The 25,125-nt window shown below is 33.5% G+C and overlaps 3 protein-coding genes across 4 annotated transcripts; 1 reads left to right on the top strand and 2 right to left on the bottom strand.

Moving 5' to 3' along the window:
* Positions 1-2,190: 2,190 nt before the first annotated feature.
* LOC104761448 (uncharacterized) lies at positions 2,191-3,663 on the bottom strand. Its single transcript, XM_010484529.2, has 2 exons — positions 2,976-3,663; positions 2,191-2,676 (listed from the first exon to the last, which is right to left on the bottom strand). The coding sequence occupies exons 1-2, from the start codon at positions 3,465-3,467 to the stop codon at positions 2,317-2,319; spliced, it is 852 nt and encodes a 283-aa protein (XP_010482831.1). The 5' UTR covers positions 3,468-3,663; the 3' UTR covers positions 2,191-2,316.
* Positions 3,664-4,342: 679 nt separating this feature from the next.
* On the bottom strand, positions 4,343-9,058 carry LOC104761449 (cyclic nucleotide-gated ion channel 4). The gene is made up of 8 exons (XM_010484530.2): positions 8,269-9,058; positions 7,448-7,663; positions 6,502-6,815; positions 6,241-6,349; positions 5,886-6,122; positions 5,707-5,793; positions 4,866-5,230; positions 4,343-4,610 (listed from the first exon to the last, which is right to left on the bottom strand). Exons 1-8 carry the CDS (start codon positions 8,878-8,880, stop codon positions 4,457-4,459), a joined length of 2,094 nt encoding a protein of 697 aa, XP_010482832.1. The 5' UTR covers positions 8,881-9,058; the 3' UTR covers positions 4,343-4,456.
* Positions 9,059-18,825: 9,767 nt separating this feature from the next.
* LOC104761450 (double-strand break repair protein MRE11) lies at positions 18,826-24,784 on the top strand. 2 transcript variants are annotated; one of them, XM_010484531.3, is made up of 23 exons: positions 18,826-19,034; positions 19,392-19,427; positions 19,761-19,896; positions 20,054-20,211; positions 20,374-20,464; positions 20,580-20,699; positions 20,782-20,850; positions 20,918-21,009; positions 21,106-21,208; positions 21,307-21,414; positions 21,543-21,605; positions 21,677-21,748; positions 21,841-21,918; positions 22,110-22,172; positions 22,264-22,324; positions 22,769-22,851; positions 22,997-23,110; positions 23,224-23,301; positions 23,392-23,463; positions 23,562-23,794; positions 23,905-24,028; positions 24,173-24,373; positions 24,499-24,784. In XM_010484531.3, the coding sequence occupies exons 2-23, from the start codon at positions 19,420-19,422 to the stop codon at positions 24,529-24,531; spliced, it is 2,160 nt and encodes a 719-aa protein (XP_010482833.1). In that variant the 5' UTR covers positions 18,826-19,034; positions 19,392-19,419; the 3' UTR covers positions 24,532-24,784. The 2 variants fall into 2 exon arrangements, with proteins under 2 accessions (XP_010482833.1, XP_087355619.1); XM_087499493.1 differs by having other exon boundaries at positions 18,862-19,034; positions 19,761-19,963.
* The last annotated feature ends 341 nt before the right edge of the window (positions 24,785-25,125 follow it).

The following is a 25,125-nucleotide window of genomic DNA, read 5'->3' on the forward strand; positions in this document are numbered from 1 at the left end:
TTTTATTAATAATATATGTTCAAAACGATATTTAAGTTTGTTCTAGAATATGCTCCAACACTACAACTGATATATGATCGGTCGTAATTCGAACACTGCAAGCGATATATGATCCGATCGGACGAACCGTACTGATTGAAAAATAAAGAACTAGTCAATTAGTTAATGTTTTATATAACAGTCCCTCTCATTTTGCTATACTTTAAGTAGCTAAAAGTTGCATATCTACTTAAGAGTGTATATTTTATGTAAGGATAACTTTATGCATTATTATGCATTTTATTTTTTATTTAGTGTTTTCACATGTATGCCGATCATAAACACAAAGTTCCGCCATCTGGGTTCGAGTAATATTAGCCACGGGTTTTGAAATTTAACATAGTTTTTCCCGACTCCAGAAGATTAGTCTTTGGCCCTAACAAACCTTTATAATCACTCCTAAGTTATCACAAAAAAAAGTAATAAAGATATGAAATCATATACATTACATATATATAATAATAATAATAATCATTAATTCAATATTCTCAGTTACGATCGCTTTGTCATTATGATTTTTTTAATTGTACCTCTCTACCATAATTTTAAACAATATTATTTGCAAAGTTACATCTATTCTACATAATATTTTTTGTTTATAAGTTTTCATTTTGATGGTTGTGTTTTTAGTAAAAGTTTATGTTTAAATATTATGCATTCAAACTATTTTATTACATTCAAATGATTTCATAATTAATGTATAGTTTTAAATTTTAAATTTATTTACTTTTTTTCTAAAATACTTCTCCCGCGACATCGCGGGGATCTGAATCATAGTAATAATAATAATAATACTAATAGTAATAATAATAATAATAATAATAATAATAATAATAATAATAATAATAATAATAATAATAATAATAATAATAATATAAATATGAAAATATAAAGACATGAATTGAAATTAATGATCGAAAAAACCTTGCTTATTTACCTTTCCAAATTCTTTTATATTTAAAACTAATACACACACACAAACAGGCTTTAATAAAATAAAAGTAGAAAAAGAGAGGAAAAAGACTTAAAAAATTTCGAAAAAAAAAAAGAAACCAAACGTAACGTTAGATTTCATGGTGTATTATTAAAGCAACGTTAAAAAAAAAGAAACCACGACGCATTGAACACGTACAAATGTGGTAGCAAGTAAAACTAATTAAATGATTTTCTCTCTTGTATTTTTCTTGTATTTTTCTCATATTCAGATAGCAAATTCTTTTAGATTATCTTTAAAACTAAAGTTAGGATTACTTAAAATTTATAATTAAGGAGTAGCCTTTAAGAACTCGGCTAAATTGGTAAGTTTGATTTTCACTGCACTTTTGTTTCATTTACATTTTTATTTCTGTTATAAGTGATGATAAATTGAATAATTGAGCTAAAAAAGAAGACTAGAGAGACTATAACACCTTCCAAGTCGAACCAGTCATTTTCTTATATGGTTTTGCATAAAGAGACACCATATCCATATTGAAACAGTTATTTAAATGATTTTGCATCAAGTTGAGAGACATAGTAGTCGTCGGCGACTCGTCCGCACGGACTTAAAAAAATAAAAATATAATGATAAGATATATGACGCTGTTTATCAATTCTGTATGATTTTCCTTTTGTAAAAAGTATGTTACATATTTTTGGATTAGTTAGATAAGAACTATTTGTATAGTCGGATAGTATTAATCGCGGATCTCAAGTTAATGGTTCAATGTAACTAAAAGTTAGTAACTTTTCAAATGTTTTAGACACAGAAGGAAAAGGTCCGTTGACATGCGTTTCTTTCAATGAATTAATTCAGTTGTGCTGCGTGGATAATGTTGTACGAGTAGGACACGTTCCAATAACTTTCACTATTATGTTTCAATTATTATCGTCCCTACAAAACTTAATGAATTAACGCAAGTCAAAAAAAAAAAAAAATTGTCAACATGCAGCGGATTAACACCCCACAAACCACTAAGATAATGTCGTGGTTATATCTTAGTATAATTTTGCATTAGAATTATTTTTTTTCCGTTGACAAAATCGAAGTCGGAAACATCGGCCAAAAAAATGATGTTAGTCAACTATCACCTAAAAACTAATCAATTAGTACAATACTATCCTAAAACTTGAGTGGGAAAGCATAACTTAGAAGGAAAGAAAACTGAAAGATTTTAGACAAAGCAAAATGCCTATAAACGAGAGTGACAAATTTCCAATAATAATCCAAATATGAACGAACACACAAAAAGGGAAATTTCATTTTCACAGATAGATTCAGAATTTTTGTTTCTTTTGTCAAATCTCATCAGGCAATTGAAATCTCTGCGTACCGAAAATTTGAAGAGATGAGTTCTGTAGAAAAACAGCGACACCACATTTAGCACTGTTGAATCCATCCCATACCGTGAAATGAGCCGTCCCTGAGACAATCTTCTTCGCCGTCAAATCTTTGACGTTACATAACTTTTCTAGCTTTCTCACGACGTAGTCATTGGACAAGACTCTTCCTGAGTTCTCTCCTCGAGGACAATCGTTTACTAAACCATTCTCGTATAGCGCCACCATTATATCCATCCCGTGCGAGTCCACTTTCATCCTCAAAGGTCCTGTGAGAGTAACTTGAAGGGTTTCTGAGGTTGGTCTTTGGAATGTGGCCTAATAAAAAATAAAAAAAAAACAAGATAACAGTTTCACTGATCTTGATATCACAATGTAACCATGAAGATGTTGATAAACCATAGCCAAATTCATGTTTATGTTACAACAACATTACATATACAAATTAATGAGTGTAATGCCTTGGACACAAAGTCTTGTGTTACGCTACAAACACTCATTGAGTCTTGAACCATTAACGTTCACGTTAGTAAAATAACACATAGTGTAGTAACTAGTAAGAAATCAATCATATAGATTCCATGCATCAACATGACACAATGTAAGAAATTACTCACCCGAAACGCCGGAGAAGGAAACCTAGGAGCTTCAACAATAGACTTAAGCAACGTCTCTTCTTCATTCCCAAGAAATTGAACACGACCTTGAACAACAAACTGTGGAGTAAACATCGTATCTTGATTCAACGCTTCGATATAAGCCTTTTGCCTCACCGTCCACTGACTCGATCCATACGGATCTTTCCATCCAACATGATCCCAATAATCAACGTGAAAAACCAAAACCAACGCCGGAGAACCACTAGATACACCATCTCTTCGGATCTTTCCATCGAAATCACCGCGACCAAGACGCGAGACGAGCATCTCTGCCTCCGGGGAAGTTTTACATCCTTGAGACGAGAAAAGCTGAACAAGAACAGGTCCATCACCTACGGGAACATCCGCAGCTACAACAGCCGCGTTATGACCGGAAACGCCTTTCCCGTTGGTGGTGGTGGAAGTTGAAGATCCTCTGACGCCAAAACATGCGAAAAGACGAGGCGCCATTGGAGGGAGAAACAAATCAGAAGATATTCAGAAATGTTTCCCCAAGAAAAAAAAAAAGTGAAAATGTTCAGAGAAACATCGAAATATTGGAGGAAGAGACAAGTCTTAGGCTAATGGTGATGAGAGAAAGGCGGCAACAAGGTGTCTTTAGCCAATATTATTCTTCTCTTTTTTGGCCTTTGGTGGCAAAAGCTGTAATTTGTTTGAAGGTTTGTTGTTGTTGCTTTGGGAGGAAGAAAGTGTTGGGTGACACGTCGTCATATGAGTCCGTGACAGGTTACCAAATCTTTCAACGAACAGTCACCGCATAGATAAATCAAACCGGTTGGTTTATTTTCCCGTACAAAATTGAACCAACAATTCTGCAAACCCAATTGGATTTTCGTCACGTACTAAAAATTTGAATGGTAACTGCGGTTAGGACGGCCAAATCCATCTGCGGTCTGGACCGCTTCATTTTTAAAGCGGACTACAGACCGCTGCGGACTACAGACCGCTGCGGACTACAGACCGCTGCGGACTACAGACCGCTGCGGACTACAGACCGCTGCGGACTACAGACCGCTGCGGACTACAGACCGCTGCGGACCAACTCTATTTGTATGTAAAAGCGGTCCGCAATTGGTCCGCTGCGGTCTTGTTTCTGCTTTATTTGGACTGCACCACTACGATTTATATTTGCTGAATGGTAAATAAAAAGCGGTCCAGTCCGCTGATGGATTTGTCCGCCCAACCACTGCAACCATTCATACCCTAAGTTGTTTTCATTTATTTTCCACAAAATCCCCCTTTGTTTTTCACCTATGTGTACCAAATTGTTTAGCTAAAGGCTAAAGCTACCATATTCTTTATTAATTTAATCATATGCTATTCTATGACTAATTATATATATAAAATAAATAAAAATTGATGACCACAGAAATAATGTAGTAAGGAATTTTGAAGAAAAAAAAATAGTAGAGATAATAAATATAGTGATATAGTGTCAATCAATAATCATCGAAATCGTCGGGATTAGGCTTCGGAGAGGTTAAGATTGCTGTATAGAGCCTCAATTTGTCTTCTCCTAACGAAGCACATCTCGACAATGGTCTTCTCGGCCTTATGAATGACAGTGAGGTCAACGTTAGCCTATGCTTGTACCTGTCACGTTAATGAAAACTACTTACTTTCTATGTAATTCCATTCTCACATAATTAAAAATGTCTTCAATTTGTATTTAGATAAACAAAAGAAGCTCGTAAACTACCACTTTTCTATTTTGGTTGCTTATAATTTGAGAGATAAAATAGAACATAGTTATGCATTTTTTTAACATGCAAAATTAAAGAAAATTTTCATTTTTTTTTTTTGAAAATGATTTCAATGAGTTTAATATACTCAAAAAATGAGTCGTACCTCCGCCAAGCTAGCTGAACCGCAACCGCAGCCCAAGTCCGCCAACCAGGAGAATAATAGCGAGCACTGCGTTTAACTTTCTCATTGACAAAAGTGTAACGAAAATGCTGCGTCACGTACTTAACGTCCTCGGCGTCGAGTCCAAATGCTTCGGTGGTCTCGAGTGTTACAAGCGTTGAAGAAGACGACGGTAGCCTCTCCACGAAGGGCCGTCGGAGACACCACGAGAGAAGCTCGTCGCCACTAAAATTTCCCGGACCTAACATGCAACAGCTCTTGACGCCGTCTCTTAATAACTGACTGCTTTGAAGATGACCTCTCACCACGAATAACATTCTCTGCACTGCATCTCCTTCTTTCTGAATCTGCATTTAAAACAAGAACATTACTTTGTGTTAATCGTTGAAAGGTTTCTTGGCTCCCACGTTACACAATGGTTTAGAAACCCGTTACGATCTCTTTAAATGCAACAAAAGAAAAAAAATATATAACAAACAAATTTCAATGGAATTAATTACAAAGTTGTCGCACAATCTTTCAAAAACTAACCCAATCACAAAATATTGATCGATTTCTATGAATCAGTTTCATGCTACAATTGCGATAAAGAATCACATGTGGATGAATTAAATTCTAGACCAATAAAACGAAACCTTTTAGCACATAAGAATAAATAAGTTAATAAGTTTTGCAAATTTTTAAGAGTTGTTTAAGTGTTTTCTATGTTTTGTCTTTGAATATTTTTATTCCGCTCTATAAGTCTATAATATGATTTTCTAAACTAGATAGCTTCGTGACATTAAAAAATATATTTCAGAAGTTGGTTTTGAAGATAACTTACTGTTTCTCCCTTGGTGAAAATAAGAGACTTTACACGGTCGCATATATTCTCAAGCACCAAATCATCCATATGCTGAAACAATGGAACCTATCAAAAATCCAACTACTGACTGATCAATCATCGTTAAATCGCTTTCTTCTTCTTTTTAGTAGTAAATAATTAATTGTAATGAATCTAACCTGTCGGACCAAATCTAAACAGAGATGGTATTTGATGTCTCTCCTAAGACCTTCCGGAAGGTTCTGAACCATCTCACACTCGTCTACACCGCGCATAGCGGCCCATCTCTGCCGCTCATAGTTCCGGACTCGCTGCCTAAACCCTAACGGTAAATGTCTCTTCTTCATCCACCACTCTACGTTCCTCATTTTCAAGTGCATTGCTTGCTTCTTTGAAGTTGTTGCGTGCAGAAAGACCTTTATTTTTAATTTTGCATCATATCAGACTTCCTTAGCTTAATTACCATTTTATTAACTAAATTATGATCAGAAAAAATGTTTAGCTATATATATATATAGATATATGTATATGTACCTTGATATTACCGATCAACATGGTAACGAGAAGAAGACCACTTGTTAGAACTATTATATTGAAGACAACCTCCGACCACTCTGTTGTGCTCTCCAAATTTCCAAATGTGCTGATTAAGTATGTAATAAAAACAAATGAATTAAAGATAAAAATTTATTCGATTAAATTTGGTCAGACGTTTCTTCTGTGAAGAATTAACTAAAATTCACACCGTGCTGGTTTTGAAAGTTGAACAATTAAACCAGTTAGGATATGAAATACCTTAAAGTCATGAGACCCCAAAAGATAGGAAAAAGGATTTTCTCCAACCGGCTTTCATTGCTCACAAGTTGAATGGTCCACTGATAAGCACCATATGTGTAGTTAGTGTTGATATCTAAGCAAACAGATCGGGCTTGATGGTTTTGTGCCCAAGCCAGTCTAGCTCTATCAAGGACCATCACGGTCGTGCCATAGTACACTGGTTCTTTACATGACAACATCCTTATGTCGCATCCTATCGTATCTTCACATTGTTCTTTAAGACATTTCGCTGATCTTTGAACTCCTAACAGGTACCAACATGCTCCTGCTGCCTATAGTTCATAAACATATATATGAGATAGTAGGGGATTATAATTGTAAATAGTAACCTGATGAGTCATCCAGGGATAAATAAAAGTTAAGCTAATGATTGCATATTTTAATATTACTCTAACGAAGACTTTCGTAATTTAATCATACGTAAAAAACCAAAGCAACTGTGTTTAGTTTCATTAAATAATCTGATTGCGACTTGTGTGATCGAAAGAATCATACCTTCCTCCTAACAAATCTTTTCTCAATTTGGCATTTTCTGATTTATTTTTTCTTCTAAAAGAAAACTCCCACAGCAATGGAAAAGGTCCATGTGAAAAATTTTTAGGTACCTTAAATAATCTTACAACTAAAATCTTATAAAATATAATTATTCGGCACCTGAAAAATTCAACTCTTTCTCCATGGATTAGTAATTTTATTAAATTACCCACTCAAAAAAATAAAACATGCAAATCATTTAACTAGACTTCTTGACAATTGCTCAAAACTATATGGACTATCACAATACACAACTAGTCGTAAAATAAGTTGTATATGTGTATACCTCAATCATTGAAATCCCAATCCGCCGTGAAATGATAAATTTACATATACTAAGTAATGAAAAACAGTTGATAAGATAACTTACATGAGCGGCGACGAAATAAGCAAACATGTTTAGTGCAATTCCCCACCAGACGGTGCCGAAGATGTAACCGGAGAGAGTAGCATTGCGGCGGAGATGACGGACTGAATGATATATCTTCGGTAGATATTGAAATAGGAATGTTACAAGCAAAACTGACACCACTAAAGTCACAGAGCCTCTCTTTAGAAGAGAGGGTATCACCACCCACAACACCACCTGCTCTCAATATTTTTATTTCTAACTTTTAAATTAAATAATTGTAACAAGAAAACAAAAATGTACAATACGAATAGATAATTGAAAACGAATGAACTGTATTATTTTTGGTCCACACACGAACATGATTAGGTCAGACTAAGTGAGTGTTTTCAGACCATATAATTATTTAGATATAAGATTCTTTTTTCTAGATTAGTCAATTTTAGTTCAGTACTAGATTTGATTACTATGATTGTGCCTTTAAACAATGCTAGTAACTGTATTGTTAACTCGCAAGAAATCTTCCTCCATATGTAGAAATATTTATTAACGTTTGTCACTATCTAAATGATCATATTCTAAAGTAAACTTGGAGCGATTAAATGTGTGCATATTAAATAAGTGATATGATCGTCCAAAACGACTTAAATAAGTAAGTGCATATTAAAACCAAATGGTATGATCGTCCAAAACAACTTAAATAACATAGTGTTGAACGATTTCTAATGAGTTTGGTAAAATTTCAAATTTTTCTCCATGGATTTTTCTGTAGTTTAGAAAGAAATAACAATCAAAATCAGTATTCTTTAAAATAAGACAATTAAAATATTGGCTAAACTAACCTGAGGTAATGGTAAGATAACGAAGAGATCGAAGAAGAACCCTCTCTTCTTAACGTACGGTGGAACAATCCTCGTAGAGCCACGTGTCACACGTCCTTTGTTGTTATCGCCGTCGCTATCTCCGCCGGGATAAGGCCACCGGCGAGCAATCTTGAACTGAATCCAAATATTCCACAAGTGCAAAAGATCGGTCATGGAGCGTAAGGCAGTGACGGTGAGAGCGAGCCAGCCGTCGACGAGGAGACACATACACGCATCGTTCACCGATATGGTGTAGAGAAAAAGCGGGTCTACGAACAGACCCGTCGCGCAAACGAGGAGAAAGACTCTGTTCCATTCTTGAACCCATTTGGATCTCGGGTCAAGTATTCGACCCAACATCATCCATTTGTTGTTGTTATTGCTTGACCCGTTTCTTCTTCCTCCGCACGTGAGCCCTACACGTGAATCTTCTTCTTCCTCTTCCTCCTCTTCAATCTCTTCCATCTCCTCTTCTTCTTCCTCTTCCTCCTCCTCAGTGTTGTCTTCGTCTGAGTAGTATCCAACGCTGCTTGACGCGCGTGAGTCGCGTGAGAAACGTAGCGTCCGTGTGAATTCTTGCTCTGTGGCCATTGAGAGTACTAGCTAAACGCATGCAACACAGAGAGAGGGAGAGGGATAAGATAAAATTAAATAGTTCTTCTTGTGAAGTTCTCTACAATGGAAAGAGTTTTTTTCTTTTTTTTTTTTGGAGAATGAAGAGAAACGTTGTCTAATTGTCTAAGAAAAAGGATATTCTAAGGTGGAGATGCTAATCAATTTACCATTATGCCCTTGTAATTTTTTTTCCCAATGCCTAATAATGTTATTAATTATTGTTATATATGAATATTTATTACATTAGTCAGAGTAAATTCCTAATTTAAAATGTTGTAGAAAAATTATTTTACTTTTGTACGTAGTCAACTAGTAGCAAGTAGTAACACACAAACATGTAAAAACTTGTAACAAATTTTCATGAGGGACCAAGTTTTTACATGTTTAATAACAGGTGATGAATGGAAAGAAAAGAATAAAATATAAATAGCAAGGAACAATGTAGTATTTTAAATGGTATTAAACCCAAAATTTGATTATTAATAAAAAAATGATCACTTCAACATGAAGCCAATATTTAGTAAGATATCTCACGACTATATTTTAGTTACAATCTATAAAAAAAAAAAATGCTCAGTTCAGAGGTGGAGGGTGTTCCTGTAATTTGACAAGAGCATCATCAACGTAAGGTTTTGTTCTTTTTCTTCATCGTCATAGATGTTTTTTATCTTAAGGATTTGTTTCTTATATTTTTAAAAGCTTTTGTAGTATACTAGAGAAGCAAACAAACATCTAGATGGTGACTGTATATATCCTTGTCGATTCAATAATATACGATATCATTATTAATTCATCCTGTTAAATTAGTAAAACAAAGTTGAAATAAAATAACATAAAGCTGACATTGTACCATAAGCTGATAAGAAATGACACAATAGTTGATAATGAAGAACAAAGGTGTGCATATGATATATAAACGTTACGTTAATTTTAGTAGAATAACGGGTTTAGATTAAGAGTAGAAATAACACTGTTAGATAAAAAAAAAATGGACATTATATATTTCTGTTGCTTAAATAGAAGTTTGTCGAGACAACATATATGCTAATATGCTATTATAGTAAAACAAGAAAGTGATAATTTAGTAATTTTAATTAGTAGACCTCATTAAGACAAAGAAAAGTTTAAATATGCATACAAGTATGCATATATAGTATACATGACGGTAAACAAAAAGTGATCATGATCCAAATACAATTAGAACCATTTAATATTCCCATGTAGTTATCGCTTGATTGTCTTCTACATGATGATTACACCTATTTGTTGATGTGAGTCAAGTGAAGATTACTACACTAACTATTCATCAACGCCTCCTTATAAGCCCTTCATGTGTCTATACAATTAGAAACATTTAATATTTCATGTAGCTATCGTTTGTTTATCTTCTAAATGATTATTCAACGCCACTTTATTTTTGTATGCACGCTTGATTCGAATTCATAAAAATTTGGATATGAGGTTATTAGTGGATCTCCAATCCAAAATTATCAGCGGTAGCGCAACACAAAAATTGTTATATTATTTTCGCTATATACCACATAAAATCTTAAGCATGGGAGTTTATATTGTCAGCATATAAAAACGAGTTTATAAAATAGAAAAAGTGGAAGATAGAAGATATATGTGTTTCGCATGAGTCACATGAAGTGTTCATTTTTGTTGGGTTGTTAAGTAATAAAAGTATTTTGAGCTTCCTTGTTCACTAAACTCCAACATAGTGATTTGTCATCTCTTTAGAATATGTACATAACTTACATATGGCAATTCTAACCATCACTCTCTAACGTCTCCCCACCTCAAAATTCATTCGATCCTCCAAATCTTTATCTCTCTTTCATTATTGTTTATTACATTATTTTGTTTCCTGTCTTATTTTGTAAGTTTCTTCTCTCTCTTGTTTTTTTTTGTGAAATAATATATGAAAAAGCAAAAAAAAAAAAAGAAAACAAGTTTTTATGGTTGACAAAAATAAAAATAATAATTTGTACTCCCTCCAGCTTTTTTTACATGTCGTTCTAGAGCTTTGCACACAAATTAAGAAAATAAATCAATGTTCTATTATACCACTTTTTTAATACATTTTCTTTTTTTTTTTGGGTCAAAGCATTAAAATAGTTGAGATAAAATTGGTATTTTTACCAAACATATACATTGAAAACCTAAAATGACAAGTATTGGAAAACAAAATTTTTACTCTAAAATGACAAAAAAAAAAACAGAGGGAGTATATAGATAAAGCAAATAAAATTACAAATATCTCAATATTATTATATAAAACTTTTAAAATATATATTTGATCCAACATAATGTTTTTTATTAAGTTATATAAAATATAAAAAAATATAATATCGCAGTGTACCATGGGCTAAAATCTAGTTTGGTTAGAAACTTGAAATCTACTAATTAAAAACGTACAAAGATTGCCCACCAAGTTATTCCTATATATGAAGTGATGCAATCTATGGATCTAACACTCACTCTCTCTTTCTTCTCGATCACACATATATACACTTCTCTCTCTCACGAAATGTTTTCAAGAAGCCTAAGTTTGAGAAGCATCTCATCCCGCTTCTTTACTCGCCGGCTTTCCTCCGGCTCTGGCGATGGAGAGGAAGAGGCCCTTTTGCCACTCAAGACCAACCATGGCCGCCGCCACCACCATCGGTCGAGAGCCCTCCACAACCAACAAAACTGGAGAAAGATATTGAAAAAGCGAAGAACCATCTTGACAACTTAACCAAAAGGCATACCGGTGTTTCTGAGAAGCTCACCAAATTGGACGAGAAGATGACCAGTGAAGCTGACTGTGAGGCTCAAAATGATTTACAAGAAAAGATGTTAGAGTTGATGGAGAAAAAGGAAGATTATGAGAAGGAACTCACCCAAGCGAATGAGATGTTGGCCACACTCACGGCAAATCAAGAGGACTAATGTTGTTATAGTTTCAATCTATCTGCTTTACTTAAGTTAACTAAAAAATTAAGATTATGTCAGTTCTCAAGTTAAGTTAACTAAAAAAATTTAAGATTATGTTAGTTCTCTATATATATATATGTTTGTCATATCTCCTTTTTTTTTATTCTTTTTTTTTGCGTAATTAATGTCTCGAACTTAATATAAACCTACAAACTCAAACTATAAGCCCTAAAACCAATATATCTTTAAAAATAATTTTAGTTATGTTAAAATAATGATTAAAAATAATAAAATAAGAAGTGTCGGAAAGGAATAATGATTCTAGTTTCGTATAGTTACAAACTTTTAAGCAATATCCAAAAGAAAAATAGACAGTTGATGTAAAGTTTTAAGACTCGATCGGTAGATGGAATCTTATTGCGTGCAAAAACAAATATTGCAAATATTCCCTTAATCTTGAAGTAATTTGGCTTAATTTATATAAACATTCTAAGCTTTTCTTAATGATAAGTTTGTATCTATTATCAGTAATTTTTTCTTAAATGATAATTAATTCTGTTCTTGATCATAAATAAGCTTCGTTTTATTGTTTATGGGTTATGGAGAAACTCGTTGATGGATGTAACAAGAAGCTTCGTTTTATTGTATTATTGTGTTCTTTCTAGTCAATTTCGACGTAGTGTACAATTTTAATTAGTAGACCTCACTAAGACAAAGAAAAGATTAAATATACATATATACAAGTATGCATAGTATACATGACGGTAAACAAAATTGCTCATGATCCAAATACAATTAGAACCATCTAATATTCTCATGTACTTAGTTATCGATTGATTGTCTTCTACATGATGATTATACATACCTGGTTTGTTGATGTCAGTCAAGTGACGGTTAATCCACTAACTATTCACCAACGCCTCCTTAGCTTATAACCCCTTGTAGTTCTATGTTGCAATTGGGCTTGAAGCGAGCTCTTCTTCACTGTTAGATAAGTTAGTTTCTTAACAAGCGTTCGGCTCTGTTTTCTCTTTTTTGGTTTTAAATCTTTCACTTTTCTAGTTGTTGCTAGTCTTCGTTCTATTTTTTTTGCTTGTATTAGTTATATTATGTAAACTTGTTATTTTATATATTTATAAAAACTCTTTAACAAAAAAAAACTTATAAGCCCTTCATGTGTCTATACAATTAAAAACATTTTAATATTTCATGGAGATATCGTTTGATTATCTTCTAAATAAATGATTACTCATCGCCGGCCACTTTATTTTTGTATGCATGCTTGATTCGGATTCATGAGAATTTGGATATGAGGTTAATTAGTGGATCTCCAATCCAAAAATTATCAGCGGTAACAACACAAAAATTGTTATATCTCTTATTATATCTCTGTATAAATATTTTCGATAAAGGAGATATACCACATATATAATCTTAAGCATGGAGTTTATATTGTCAGCATATATATGAAACCGAGTTTATAAAATAGAAAAAGTGGAAGATAGAAGATATGTGTTTGGCATGAGTCTCATGAAATGTTCATTTTTGTTGGGTTGTTAAGTAATAAAAGTATTTTGAGCTTCCTTGTTCACTAAACTCCAACATAGTAATTTGTCATCTCTTTAGAATATGTACATAACTTACATATGGCAATTCTAACCATCACTCTCTAACGTCTCCCCACCTCAAAATTCATTCGATCTTCCAACTCTTTATCTCTCTTTCATTATTGTTTATTACATTATTTTTAGACCATTGTTCTCTATACTCGCTGTACTCTTTGGGCATATCTTTGTTTCCTAAATTATTTTGTAAGTTTCTCTCTATTGTTTTTTTCTGTTTTTTTTTTTAATAATAATATGAAAAGCAAAAAAACAAAAAAAAGTCTTTATGGGCCGAGGCAGTTTAAGTCCATTTTAAAATATTGAGCGAAGCCTTGTAAGACTGTGGGGTGGGGGGGGGGGGACCATAACCAAAATCTTTAACTAGAACAAAACCGAAATTTGTTGTTTTAAACGGTTTGATTTTCATAATTTTAAAATCCAACACATAAACCGAACCAAAATCAATTCTTGCAAATTAACTAAACCAAACCGATTAGACAAAAAATCATTAAAACTATATACTTTATTATATACTAGATGAGGACCCGATGTGCGGGTTTAAAATTTTATAAATTAAATTAAATTTAATAAAAATATATTAAAATTTGTTGTATGTTACTAATAAATTTTATTTTGTTATAATACATTGATTTATATCCATTTACAAATCTTTTATGTATGTTACTATTAAAAGTGTATTTTTTACATCTAAATATACTCTATGTTACAAAGAAATTCTTTATCACCACCTAGAAAAAGTGAATATGAACACATTAAGCCAACTAAAATATTTTATTTTCACTTCTGTATAGTATTTTAATTACTAAAATTGTTGGCTCAAAAAACATTTTGAATAAAAATATATCACATAATATACTAATCAATGATGTATCATCACAATAATGTATGACCACCATGGAAAAAAACCTCGGCTCCACTCTCATCCCTTATGGAGAGAGCCTTGCGTCCAATTTCCTCCACCATGGAAAGAAACTTGGTTCCGCCTTCCTCCATTGGGGAAATAACCTTGCGTCCAACCTCCTTCACCTCCCTTGGAAGATAACCTTCTGTCCAACCTTCTCCACCATAGAGAGAGCTTCGGCTCTGCCTTCCTCCTGTGTGGAGAAAACATGTTCACATCTTTTTGCTATCTCAAAATGGGTTGCTCCGACAAGTAATGAAAGTAAAAAACCTTTTTCGAAGGTTACAAAATCTTTTGATAACAACTAATGTTAAATTTCTCAATGTATTCGTGATAGTAACTATGCAGAAGTGAAAGTAAAAGAGTTGACTTATTGAGTTTATATATTGCATAATATACTAATCGATGATGTATTATCAAAATAATGTATGACCACCATAGAGAAAACCTCGGCTCCACCCTCATCCGTTATACACAAAACCTTGTGTCCAACCTCCTTTACCATGGAGAGAAACTTGGCTCCACCTTCCTCCTTTGGGGAGATAACCTTGCGTCCAACCTCCTCCACCCTCCTTCCTTGGGGAGATAACCTTGTGTCCAACCATCACCACCATAGAGAGAACTTCGGCTCTGCCCTCCTCCTGAGTGGAGAGAAATGTTCACGTCTTTTTGTTATCTCAAAATGGCTTGCTCTAACAACCAATGAAAGTAAAAGCCTTTTTCCAACATCACAAAATCTTTTGATAGTAACTAATATTAAACTTCCCAATATATTTGTGGAAGTTTCTTTGCAACACCATGATGTAGCATCTGTCTTTGTAACGCCTCAACCACCACCTTGATTAGTGAGCTTATGTCCACTCACAGTCCATGGGCCCACCTTCCTAAGTGGGCCCTACATCTATTCCCGGCCGTGGACCCACCCATATTCGATGGCCGGTTTGTTACGTTTGGGAGACTTTAAAAACTTGTTTACTGATCCTACTAATCAACAAATTTATCTGTTTTGTCCTTACTCGCACAGTTCCGACAATCACTTCCACGAAGGTCACCCATCATGAAGTTTGACTGAAAAAATAAGTGCATTTTGATGACATGTGGCTAAATCAATTATTTTAAACCTTTTCGTATACGAGGGTGTCACAGTCTTTCAGCTCCTATGGATCTCTCAACAATGATTTATGTTTTTCCAATCTATCTATCTATGTTTGTATTAAGATTGTGTTTAATTAGGCTATTTTATCCATCTGTTAGGTTGATGAGCTTATACACGTTATCTCCCTTTGGGATTGAATGAATAATGGTAATATTTATGTTTGAAAAAAAAGAAGGGTTTATGACAAACAAATCAAGGTTGAGAAATTAGAAGAAAATCAATTTGGTATAATTAAAGAAAAATATAAAATTATAGGCACAGTAATATATCAATCCCAAATAATGAAAAGACAAAAATATAAATTAAACAAAATAATCTAAAAAAATTATAATAAATTTTAAAATACAGTATTAGGATAAGAAGATGCATATATGAATCTTTTTTTGGGTCAACATATTAACATTACCTATTCCCTATTAAAAAGGAGAAAGTATGAGAAAATTTTGGTTTAAAGAAATTAGAATTTGTTTTCCTCCCATTAAAAAGAAATTCCAATTAAACAAAGTTGAAAGCAGTGTTTTTAATAAATTATTTAAATATGATCTACATTTATATAGAAGTGAGTATTTTTAAAATTTAGATTTAATAATTAAATGTAAATTATCCTTAATCCCTTTTTCTATATTTTTTATAGAATTAATAACTTAAAATTAAAAATTTAATATTAGAATTTCGAATTTATGAAATATATATATAAAATCTCCTCATAATTATTTAAAAAACTTTGTATTTTTTTTTTTTATAAATTCTGTAATTTTTGATAATTATCTTTTTACATTATTAATATTTTTTTTTAAAAAAATTTATTTTTGTTGTAATCAAATTCTACCTATTAAATATTAATATTTACACATGTCAAAATCTTGTTAATGGCTAACTTTCAAAATCCAACTTTATATAATAAGATATGTCTTTTTTTGTTGTTGTTAATCTTATAGAGTATTAGATTAGGACCCGCCCGATATGCGGGTTTAGAGTTTTTAAATTAAAATTAAATTTAACTAAGAATAGAAAGTAAATATTTTTAGTAAGTAAAAATATCTATAAAAGTAAAGAGATACACCGAGGTGTCGAATGTGATATTTGTTGTAAAATGTGTGACTCTCTAGTTGAGAGTATTAATCATGTTTTCTTTGAATGCCCTCGCTCTTATGAAATTTGAGATTTATCTCTGACTCCAGTCTCGTGAGAGAGTTTTCCATATGAGTCGGTGTACTCGAATTTGGATTTTGTTTTCTGGAGGGATGCCTCTCAACAGGGTGATCCTGATCAACTTCTTCAATTACCATGGGTTTTATGAACAATCTGAAAGACCATAAATAAATAAAAATTTCAAGGTTTAGAGATCGAGCCGAATGATATAATTTCTCAGGATTTAGGCGATAAGTTAGACTGGAAAGAGGCTCTCTTTTACGGTGATTATGTAAGCTCCATCTTCGTCTTCGGATGTCCAGGTTTCTTCACCTTGTTGTCAAATTGATGGTTCTTAGAAAGCAACCAATGTGCATTCAGGATTGGGCTGATGGTGTTGCATAGGTGAGGAGCAAACCTTGTTGGTTGGGGGCAAGTGTTAAGACGGAGCCTTTCCCCCTGAATACAAAGTTAGAAGCGTTTTTGTGGGCCATGTAGCGGATACGTGCTGTAGGGATCGCTTGTCAACATTTCGAGACTGATTTTGCTGAGTTACTCACTATGCTGCAGTCTCCTCCAACCTGCTAGATGAGTTTAACTCTTTGCAGTCCTTCCCACTATTCTCCATCTCTTGGATCCCGCGTGCATCTGAAGACGGATTGTCTTGCCTGTGTTTCGTGTTCTCTCATCTCTGAAGTTTCTTTTGTAAACACCTTCCCTCCGGCTTGGACAACTACTCGAACAATTTCCTTTTAATTTATTGTTTGGTTGAAAAAGATTAAATAAATAGATACACTTTTAGTTAAAAAAAATAGTTGTAGATGAGTTCAAAGTTAATAAAATAAAATAAAATTTAACAAATAATATATTTAATTCTTTTCGTAAGTAAAAACAATATATAAAAGTAAAGAGATAAACTTTTAGTTATAGAAAATAGTTGTTTTTTTTGCTATAATACACTAATGTATATCCATTTACAAATCTACATTACCACTAAAAGTGTATTTGTACACACAAATACTCCCTCTGTTTAACAAAGAGTGTCATTTTGACACATTGCACACAAATTAAGAAAAACTTGAATTATACATATATGTCATTATTTAATAACTAATTTATCATTTAAATCTAATATAAAAAAGCTTTGGGTTAAGGGTAAATTATAAAATTTGATGTAAAAAATAACATTGGAAATATAAAAAGACAGTCTTTGTGAAACAAAGAAAAAATTCTGTAATTACTCTTTAGTCTTTACTACTACCAAAAATTGTCTTTATGAACACATTAAATAACCAATTATATGTTTTTTCATTTTAACATTTTTATAGTTACGAAACGCATACGTTAATATTACATACTCCTATCTTATACTCCCTCCGGTTTTTATTACTTGTCATTCTAGAGAATTTAATGCAAATTAAGAAACTATGTAAATTAACAAGTTTAACCTCACAAATAATTTATTATTTTATTTATTGTGTTAGTTTAATAGGGTTATATTTGGAACTTCAACAATATTTTTCTTTATGTAAAGGTGAGTATTTACATTTTTTAGAAACAGTAATTAATTGTATAATTTTCACAATTATTTTTTATCTTATATAAAAAGTAATCATTTTCTTGTAAAATTAGCAACTTAAAATTAAAATAAGTAAACAATATTATAATTTTGAATTTTATTATATATAGAATTTCCTTAGAATGATCTTTTCTAAATTTAAAAGCATTTAAATTTTTATAATTTTCTTGTAATTGCCTTTTAATATTTTTAAAACTGTTAAAAAAAACTTTTGTTTTACATTTGGAAGTTTACTTTTTTTTTAATATTTTAAATAAAATAAGGTTTTCTTTTCTCTATTTTACTTTTACATAAAACATTTTTTTTTTGTAGGTTTTGAATTTTTACATTTTTTTTTAATAAATTTAGAATTGATATGTGTCAACATCTGAATAATAAAATTGACATATGTCATAATCTTGTTAACGAGTAACTTGGACATCAAACTTTATATAATAAGAAAAAAAGGGGAGAATTACATATAAAGGAATAATTATTTGATTTACATGTTAATTAACATTGTTTTTGATTACAAGCAAACCAAAAACCTAACCGAAAACTAAAATTCACAGAAATTAAACTTTCAAAAGTTTGGGAACATAAAGATAAAACGAAACTAATAGGGAGGACCATATATGTAAATATATTCACCTCAGTACAAGTTTTCGTCTCCCTAATTTGGGTCCTCCTTCTTCTTCTTCTCTCTTTTGCCTCTGAGCTTTGAAAATTCCCCCGCGCCTGTCTCCTCCGACTCTCAATCTCGCTTCACTCCGTCGTTATTCTCACTGTTTCCGGTCACCGGAGCTCCGTCTCGTCACTTTAATCCTTTACAAAGACCAGGTTAGGGTTCTATATCTACACTGGCTACTGAGGAAGTGCGAGAGAACTAAAGGGAATTTCTGGAATCAGTTCCTAATGATTTAAATGGTTAATTGGATTGAACAATACGCTTCATTTTATACCCATTTTTTTAAGTTCTGTACAATTTCGCTTTCAAATCCTTTTTTGGAGTTTTAATTTTGTTTTTAGGAACTTAAATGGCGATTTTTAATTACATTCGTTAGGGTTTTAGCTGAATGGATTCAATCAGTGATATGTTGGGCTTGATTCGTATCTGAGAACCTTCTGAGATTGTTTCCCATTTGTTATATTTTGTATGTTTATTTTTTCGTTTTGGTCCTTTTTTTTTTTTTTCAGGTTTACTGAGCTGCAAGCACTTGTTATCATGTCTAGGTGAGCTTTTGCCTTTGTTTTTTTTTTCTCACTCTTTCATGGATACTTATAAATGTTTAACTATGATGATATGCAAAAGATGAGAAAATATGCTAGGACCCATTGACCCAAGAAATGGATGAGAGGTTTTTTTTGCTCTTGTTCTATGTCTGCTTCTGCGAGCTGTGTTATTAATGTGAAATGCGTCATCTAAGCTCTATCTTTCCGTGTTCAGTGATAAACAAAAATGATTGTATAGATTCAATGCTTAAGGTTGCCATCTCTACAATTGTTACTTTTTTTTTCATAAAAAAACTTACGAGTGTCAGTGTGTGTGCTTGTAAAACTTGACAGGGAGGATTTTAGTGATACACTGCGAGTACTTGTGGCGACTGATTGCCACTTGGGCTACATGGAGAAGGATGAAATCAGGCGGCATGATTCGTTTAAGGCTTTTGAAGAGATATGTTCTATAGCGGAGGAGAAACAGGTTTGATATTGACTAATCCCTAGCCAGTATTATCAAGCGTTTGGATCATCTTGATAACTAGTGAATGGTATTTTGCCTGACAAAAAAAAATTCAACCAACTGCAAGGAAGAACTCTAAGAAAGTTTCATTTCATCTATTTTTACTCTTTTGAAACAGGTGGACTTCTTACTCCTCGGAGGTGATCTTTTTCATGAGAATAAACCCTCTAGAACCACACTTGTCAAAGCCATTGAAATTCTTCGTCGCCACTGTCTCAATGATAAACCAGTGCAGTTTCAAGTAGTCAGCGACCAGACTGTAAATTTTCAGAATGCGTGAGACTCTACTCTTCTGCTATTAATGATATCATATCAGAAAATATTACCAACTAATTGGCAGATTGAATCAAATTTGTGTATAATACATAGTTTGTTGTACACATAGTTTTTCAAGATATTGATTAATCTCTATTCCTTGACATTATTATCTGGCTACAGATTTGGTCATGTAAATTACGAGGATCCACACTTCAATGTAGGCTTGCCCGTGTTCAGTATTCATGGAAACCATGATGATCCAGCCGGAGTGGTACATAATTTACATCTACAGACTCTTGTTATACAAACTCATTTGAATAGATACTGGATTACTTAGTAAATACGCATTTTATTGTTTTTCTGTTCTATGTCGCTTCTGCCAACAGGACAACCTTTCTGCAATTGATATTCTTTCCGCATGCAACCTTGTGAACTATTTTGGAAAGATGGTTCTTGGTGGTTCAGGTGTTGGCCAGATTTCCCTCTACCCTATACTTATGAGGAAGGTTGGTGTAAAGAATTTTTTAACTTAGACACCTATCTCCTCCCAGACTTCTTGGACTATCATTTAATCAAATAAATGTTCAGGGTTCAACAACCGTGGCTCTCTATGGTTTAGGAAACATCAGGGATGAACGTCTCAATAGAATGTTTCAGGTAATCCAGAGGATACTAACCTTTTGCTATACAATTATTATTGTTTTTATATTCATTTGTTTCACAGACTCCACATGCTGTCCAATGGATGAGGCCTGAAGTTCAAGAAGGATGTGATGTATCTGACTGGTTCAACATTCTGGTCCTTCATCAAAATAGGTAGATCATTTCATTGCAATAATATATTTTTAGATCCTTTTCTTACCCTTCTATATATGAAAGTTTGATTCCGTACTCATATGCTGTGACTTGCAGGGTGAAATCAAACCCCAAAAATGCAATAAGTGAGCACTTTCTTCCACGGTTCCTCGACTTCATTGTGTGGGGACATGAGCATGAATGCCTTATCGACCCCCAGGTCCATTAAAATTTTGATTTTTGGAGTTATTGCTTTTAAATAAGAGTGAGGCACCATGTTCATTGCCTCTTTGAGCTGAAAGCGATAAACTTTTGAAGGAGGTATCTGGAATGGGCTTCCACATCACACAACCGGGATCATCTGTGGCAACGTCGCTTATTGACGGGGAATCAAAGCCAAAGCATGTTCTTCTCTTAGAAATCAAGGTTCTTCACCAAACAATCTAAAATTTCATATTCACTTCGCTGGTACTGCTTAGTCTATATACTTCTTATATAGATTTTAGCCTTTTTAATCAAGCATGTAAGCCTGAGTGAAAATACATGAGTTACAGGGTAATCAGTATCGTCCTACAAAGATACCTCTGACATCTGTGAGGCCTTTTGAGTATACAGAGGTAAAGTTTATTTTGCTTATATATGTTATGGTGGTGGCAGACTTCTTTGCTTACATATTTTCAGAGTGCAGATTGTTTTAAAGGATGAAGGTGATATTGATCCCAATGATCAAAACTCAATTCTCGAACACTTGGATAAAGTGGTAAACTATTCCCCCTTCTCATAGTTCATGTGGACATTTTTCTCTCCTGCCTCCTTTTTTAAATTTCTCTACTATATCTACAAAATTGTTAGGTCAGAAGTCTAATAGAGAAAGCCAGCAAAAAAGCTGTCAACAGATCAGAGATCAAACTCCCATTGGTTCGAATCAAGGTAATTTGTTTCCAAGTTTTCTTCACTCTGCTGCAACTTCTAGCAACATATAATTGAACCTTTATTTTCCTACAAAACTAGAGGCTAGGCTCTGCCAGTTTGATGCATGCACACCATAGCCACACACACATATTTGTTATTATGAATATTAAATGACTAAAGAAAGACTAAGATCGGGTTGAATCTTTCAGGTAGATTACTCTGGATTTATGACGATAAATCCTCAAAGGTTTGGACAGAAATATGTGGGAAAGGTACTTAAAAATTAGTTACTGTGTAACATGATGCTGACCATGCGTTCTAGAATGTTGGGCAAACTTATGACAAATTCTCACGTACTTTCAGGTTGCAAATCCTCAGGACATTTTAATATTTTCCAAGGCTTCTAAGAAGGGTCGGAGCGAAGGTATGGGAATTAGTGTATTAGCAATGTATTCAATTATTTCGGGATTAAATTGTTGCGTTTGCTTTTACTCTAGCTTGGAATTGCTTATTGATGGATGGGTATAAGAGGAACTAGCAAGCTACATAATCTGAAATATAGTAATGGAGAACAGTATGGGCCTATGATAACCTCCTTTGTTGTGTGGAGCTTGATATTGATGTATTGTGTCTAATTTTCACTTGACTTGTTATAATGTTTCTCAGTGTATAACCTGTAGCATCAGAATTCTGCCAACCCTACGGTTTATCTCTAGTTAGCATATTGGATACTTAATGGAACCGAAATTTCTATAATTTGTTGTCTAGCGAATTGTATATGGCAATGATGCATGTCTTGATAGTAAAACAGTTGGACCATTTTATTGATCTGTTTAGTTATTATATATTTCGATCTTCCATTTCACAGCCAGCATCGATGATTCTGAGAGGCTTCGTCCAGAAGAACTGAACCAGCAAAATATAGAAGCTTTGGTAGCTGAAAACAACCTGGTACATCCTGCAACCCTCTTTTCTTATGATTTTGTTTTTATCGTCTACCCCTCTATAACATCGCCACAGAAGGGTATAGATACTTGGATAGTTACCTAATGGGCACGAGTACACTATGGGATGATCATTCTATCCTCTTGTGCAGAAAATGGAGATCCTTCCAGTTAACGATCTGGATGTTGCTCTTCACAATTTTGTGAACAAAGATGATAAACTAGCTTTCTACTCATGTGTTCAGTACAATCTTCAAGAGACTCGGGTATGTAACTTTTGTTGTAATTCACCATTCGAGACTAATTCCTGCGTAGGATGTTATATTTATTAGCACGTCCTTATTATCGTTTATGATTAATCTCTTCCCATTTTGTACAGGGTAAACTTGCAAAGGATTCAGATGCCCAGAAAATTGAGGAAGAGGACTTGATTCTTAAAGTGGGAGAGTGCTTAGAGGCAAGAAAGATTTAATGTTTGGTTACTTTCTGCCGCAAATCAATGGGAATCAGTCGAACGTCGATCTGACTTGCATTATTGTTTGTGCAGGAACGCTTGAAAGATAGGTCCACTCGGCCCACTGGTTCCTCACAGTTCTTATCCACTGGATTGACATCAGAGGTGTAAATTCTCACTCTTAAGAATATTGGTACAGAATTTTATACTCACCTCTCTATCCTGCTTACTCGCAATGCTATTTCTACCTGATATTGGTACAGAATTTGACGAAAAGAAGCAGTGGCATTGCGAATGCTTCGTTCAGTGATGATGAAGACACGACTCAGATGTCTGGTTTAGAGCCTGCCACTAGAGGACGAAGAGGTTCATCGACTGCTAATACATCTCGTGGTAGAGCTAAAGCCCCAACCAGAGGAAGAGGCCGTGGTAAGGCCTCAAGTGCGATGAAGCAGACCACTCTTGATGGTTCTCTTGGTTTTCGCCAGTCTCAAAGGTAACTTTTTAATTACGTTTAACCAGTTTAGGGTAAGATTCAAGGACGTGGAATGCTTTTATTGGCATCACTGGTTAGCTAAGGTTACGTCCCTGATTTGTCTTTCGTAGATCTGCTTCAGCTGCTGCGTCAGCTTCCTTCAAAAGTGCTTCCGCCATTGAAGAAGATGATGTAGATTCTCCTTCAAGCGAAGAAGCAGAGCCAGAACATTTTAACAAAGTTGACAGCACTTCGGTATTGACATTTCTTACACCGTTATTTATTCACTACAATTAGAAAGCCCATATAGTTTACATAAAAGCATATATCTCTTGGCACTGTTATCTCTCTATTTGAAGTAAATATGCATCATGATTCTTGTGTTGATATTTATTAAAGGAGGACGATGAGAACACTAAAGGCAAAGGACGTAAAAGACCAGCTACTACTAAGAGAGGCAGAGGTAGAGGTTCCGGGACTTCAAAACGTGGTAGAAAAAACGAAAGCTCTTCTTCACTTCATAGGCTACTCAGCAAAGACGATGACGAGGACGAAGATGATGAAGACATAGAGAAGAAGCTTAACAGATCTCAGCCTCGGGTTTGTTAATCACATGATCTATTTTCCATTGTTTCGTTGCTTCGTGCTTATTTGCCGGTTTAAGCAAGTTCTTATATTACATTTCAGATCAAAAGCTCACTTTATAGTACAACTTGTAAATGCAGGTTACAAGGAACTATGGAGCTCTAAGAAGATAGATTCATATCAACCACGGATTCATATCAACCATGAGCTTCATCTTTATGTTCTTTTCTAACAACCTCCCAATCGAAATAACTTCTGAAAAAAAAAAATCTGTTCGTTTCTAACGCTAAAAAAAGAAAGAAAAGAGTGTTGTGAGCTGTATAGAGTTTTTTTTGCTCTGTTAAGGTTTTGTTGTTTATGAATGAGACAATACAACTAATCAACAAGTTACTTAGGCCACTAATTTAACATCTATCTTACCTTTCATCATTCGACTAGAGAGATCTTAATTTATTTATTTTAGTTTCTTGGTTTGGTTTGTTTTAAAACCTCTTGAAATGTTTCCGCAACCTGTTTTGTTAAATTTCATACTTTATATCCTAAGCATACAGAAATGTTGCCGCAATGTGTTTATATTTTGAGGTGAAATGTGGAAAGGGGCCAATTGTACAAATGATGACAACATCTACAGCGATTTCCGATGTAGCTAATGTCCTCAATCACCACCAATAGTCATTCAAATCAATACAACTACAAAATGTGAGACATCGATCGAGCAATACAATGAATACAACAACCTAAATATAATTAAACATATGTCTTATCCC

Source organism: Camelina sativa, chromosome 18, assembly GCF_030686135.1.
Source record: "Camelina sativa cultivar CO46 ecotype springtype chromosome 18, ASM3068613v1".
NCBI classification, from domain to species: Eukaryota; Viridiplantae; Streptophyta; class Magnoliopsida; order Brassicales; family Brassicaceae; genus Camelina; species Camelina sativa.

Excerpts from the sequence above, each read along its gene's own strand:
- LOC104761449 (XM_010484530.2), bottom strand. The coding sequence starts at position 8,880 with ATGGCCACAGAGCAAGAATTCACACGGACGCTACGTTTCTCACGCGAC. Across the intron at positions 6,350-6,501 it reads TGGGGTCTCATGACTTTAAG|CACATTTGGAAATTTGGAGA; the intron begins GTATTTCATATC and ends ATACTTAATCAG. Across the intron at positions 6,123-6,240 it reads TGTTGATCGGTAATATCAAG|GTCTTTCTGCACGCAACAAC; the intron begins GTACATATACAT and ends TTAAAAATAAAG.
- LOC104761448 (XM_010484529.2), bottom strand. The coding sequence starts at position 3,467 with ATGGCGCCTCGTCTTTTCGCATGTTTTGGCGTCAGAGGATCTTCAACT. Across the intron at positions 2,677-2,975 it reads TTCCTTCTCCGGCGTTTCGG|GCCACATTCCAAAGACCAAC; the intron begins GTGAGTAATTTC and ends ATTTTTTATTAG.
- LOC104761450 (XM_010484531.3), top strand. Across the intron at positions 22,852-22,996 it reads TGGTAGCTGAAAACAACCTG|AAAATGGAGATCCTTCCAGT; the intron begins GTACATCCTGCA and ends CCTCTTGTGCAG. Across the intron at positions 23,302-23,391 it reads AAGTGGGAGAGTGCTTAGAG|GAACGCTTGAAAGATAGGTC; the intron begins GCAAGAAAGATT and ends TTGTTTGTGCAG.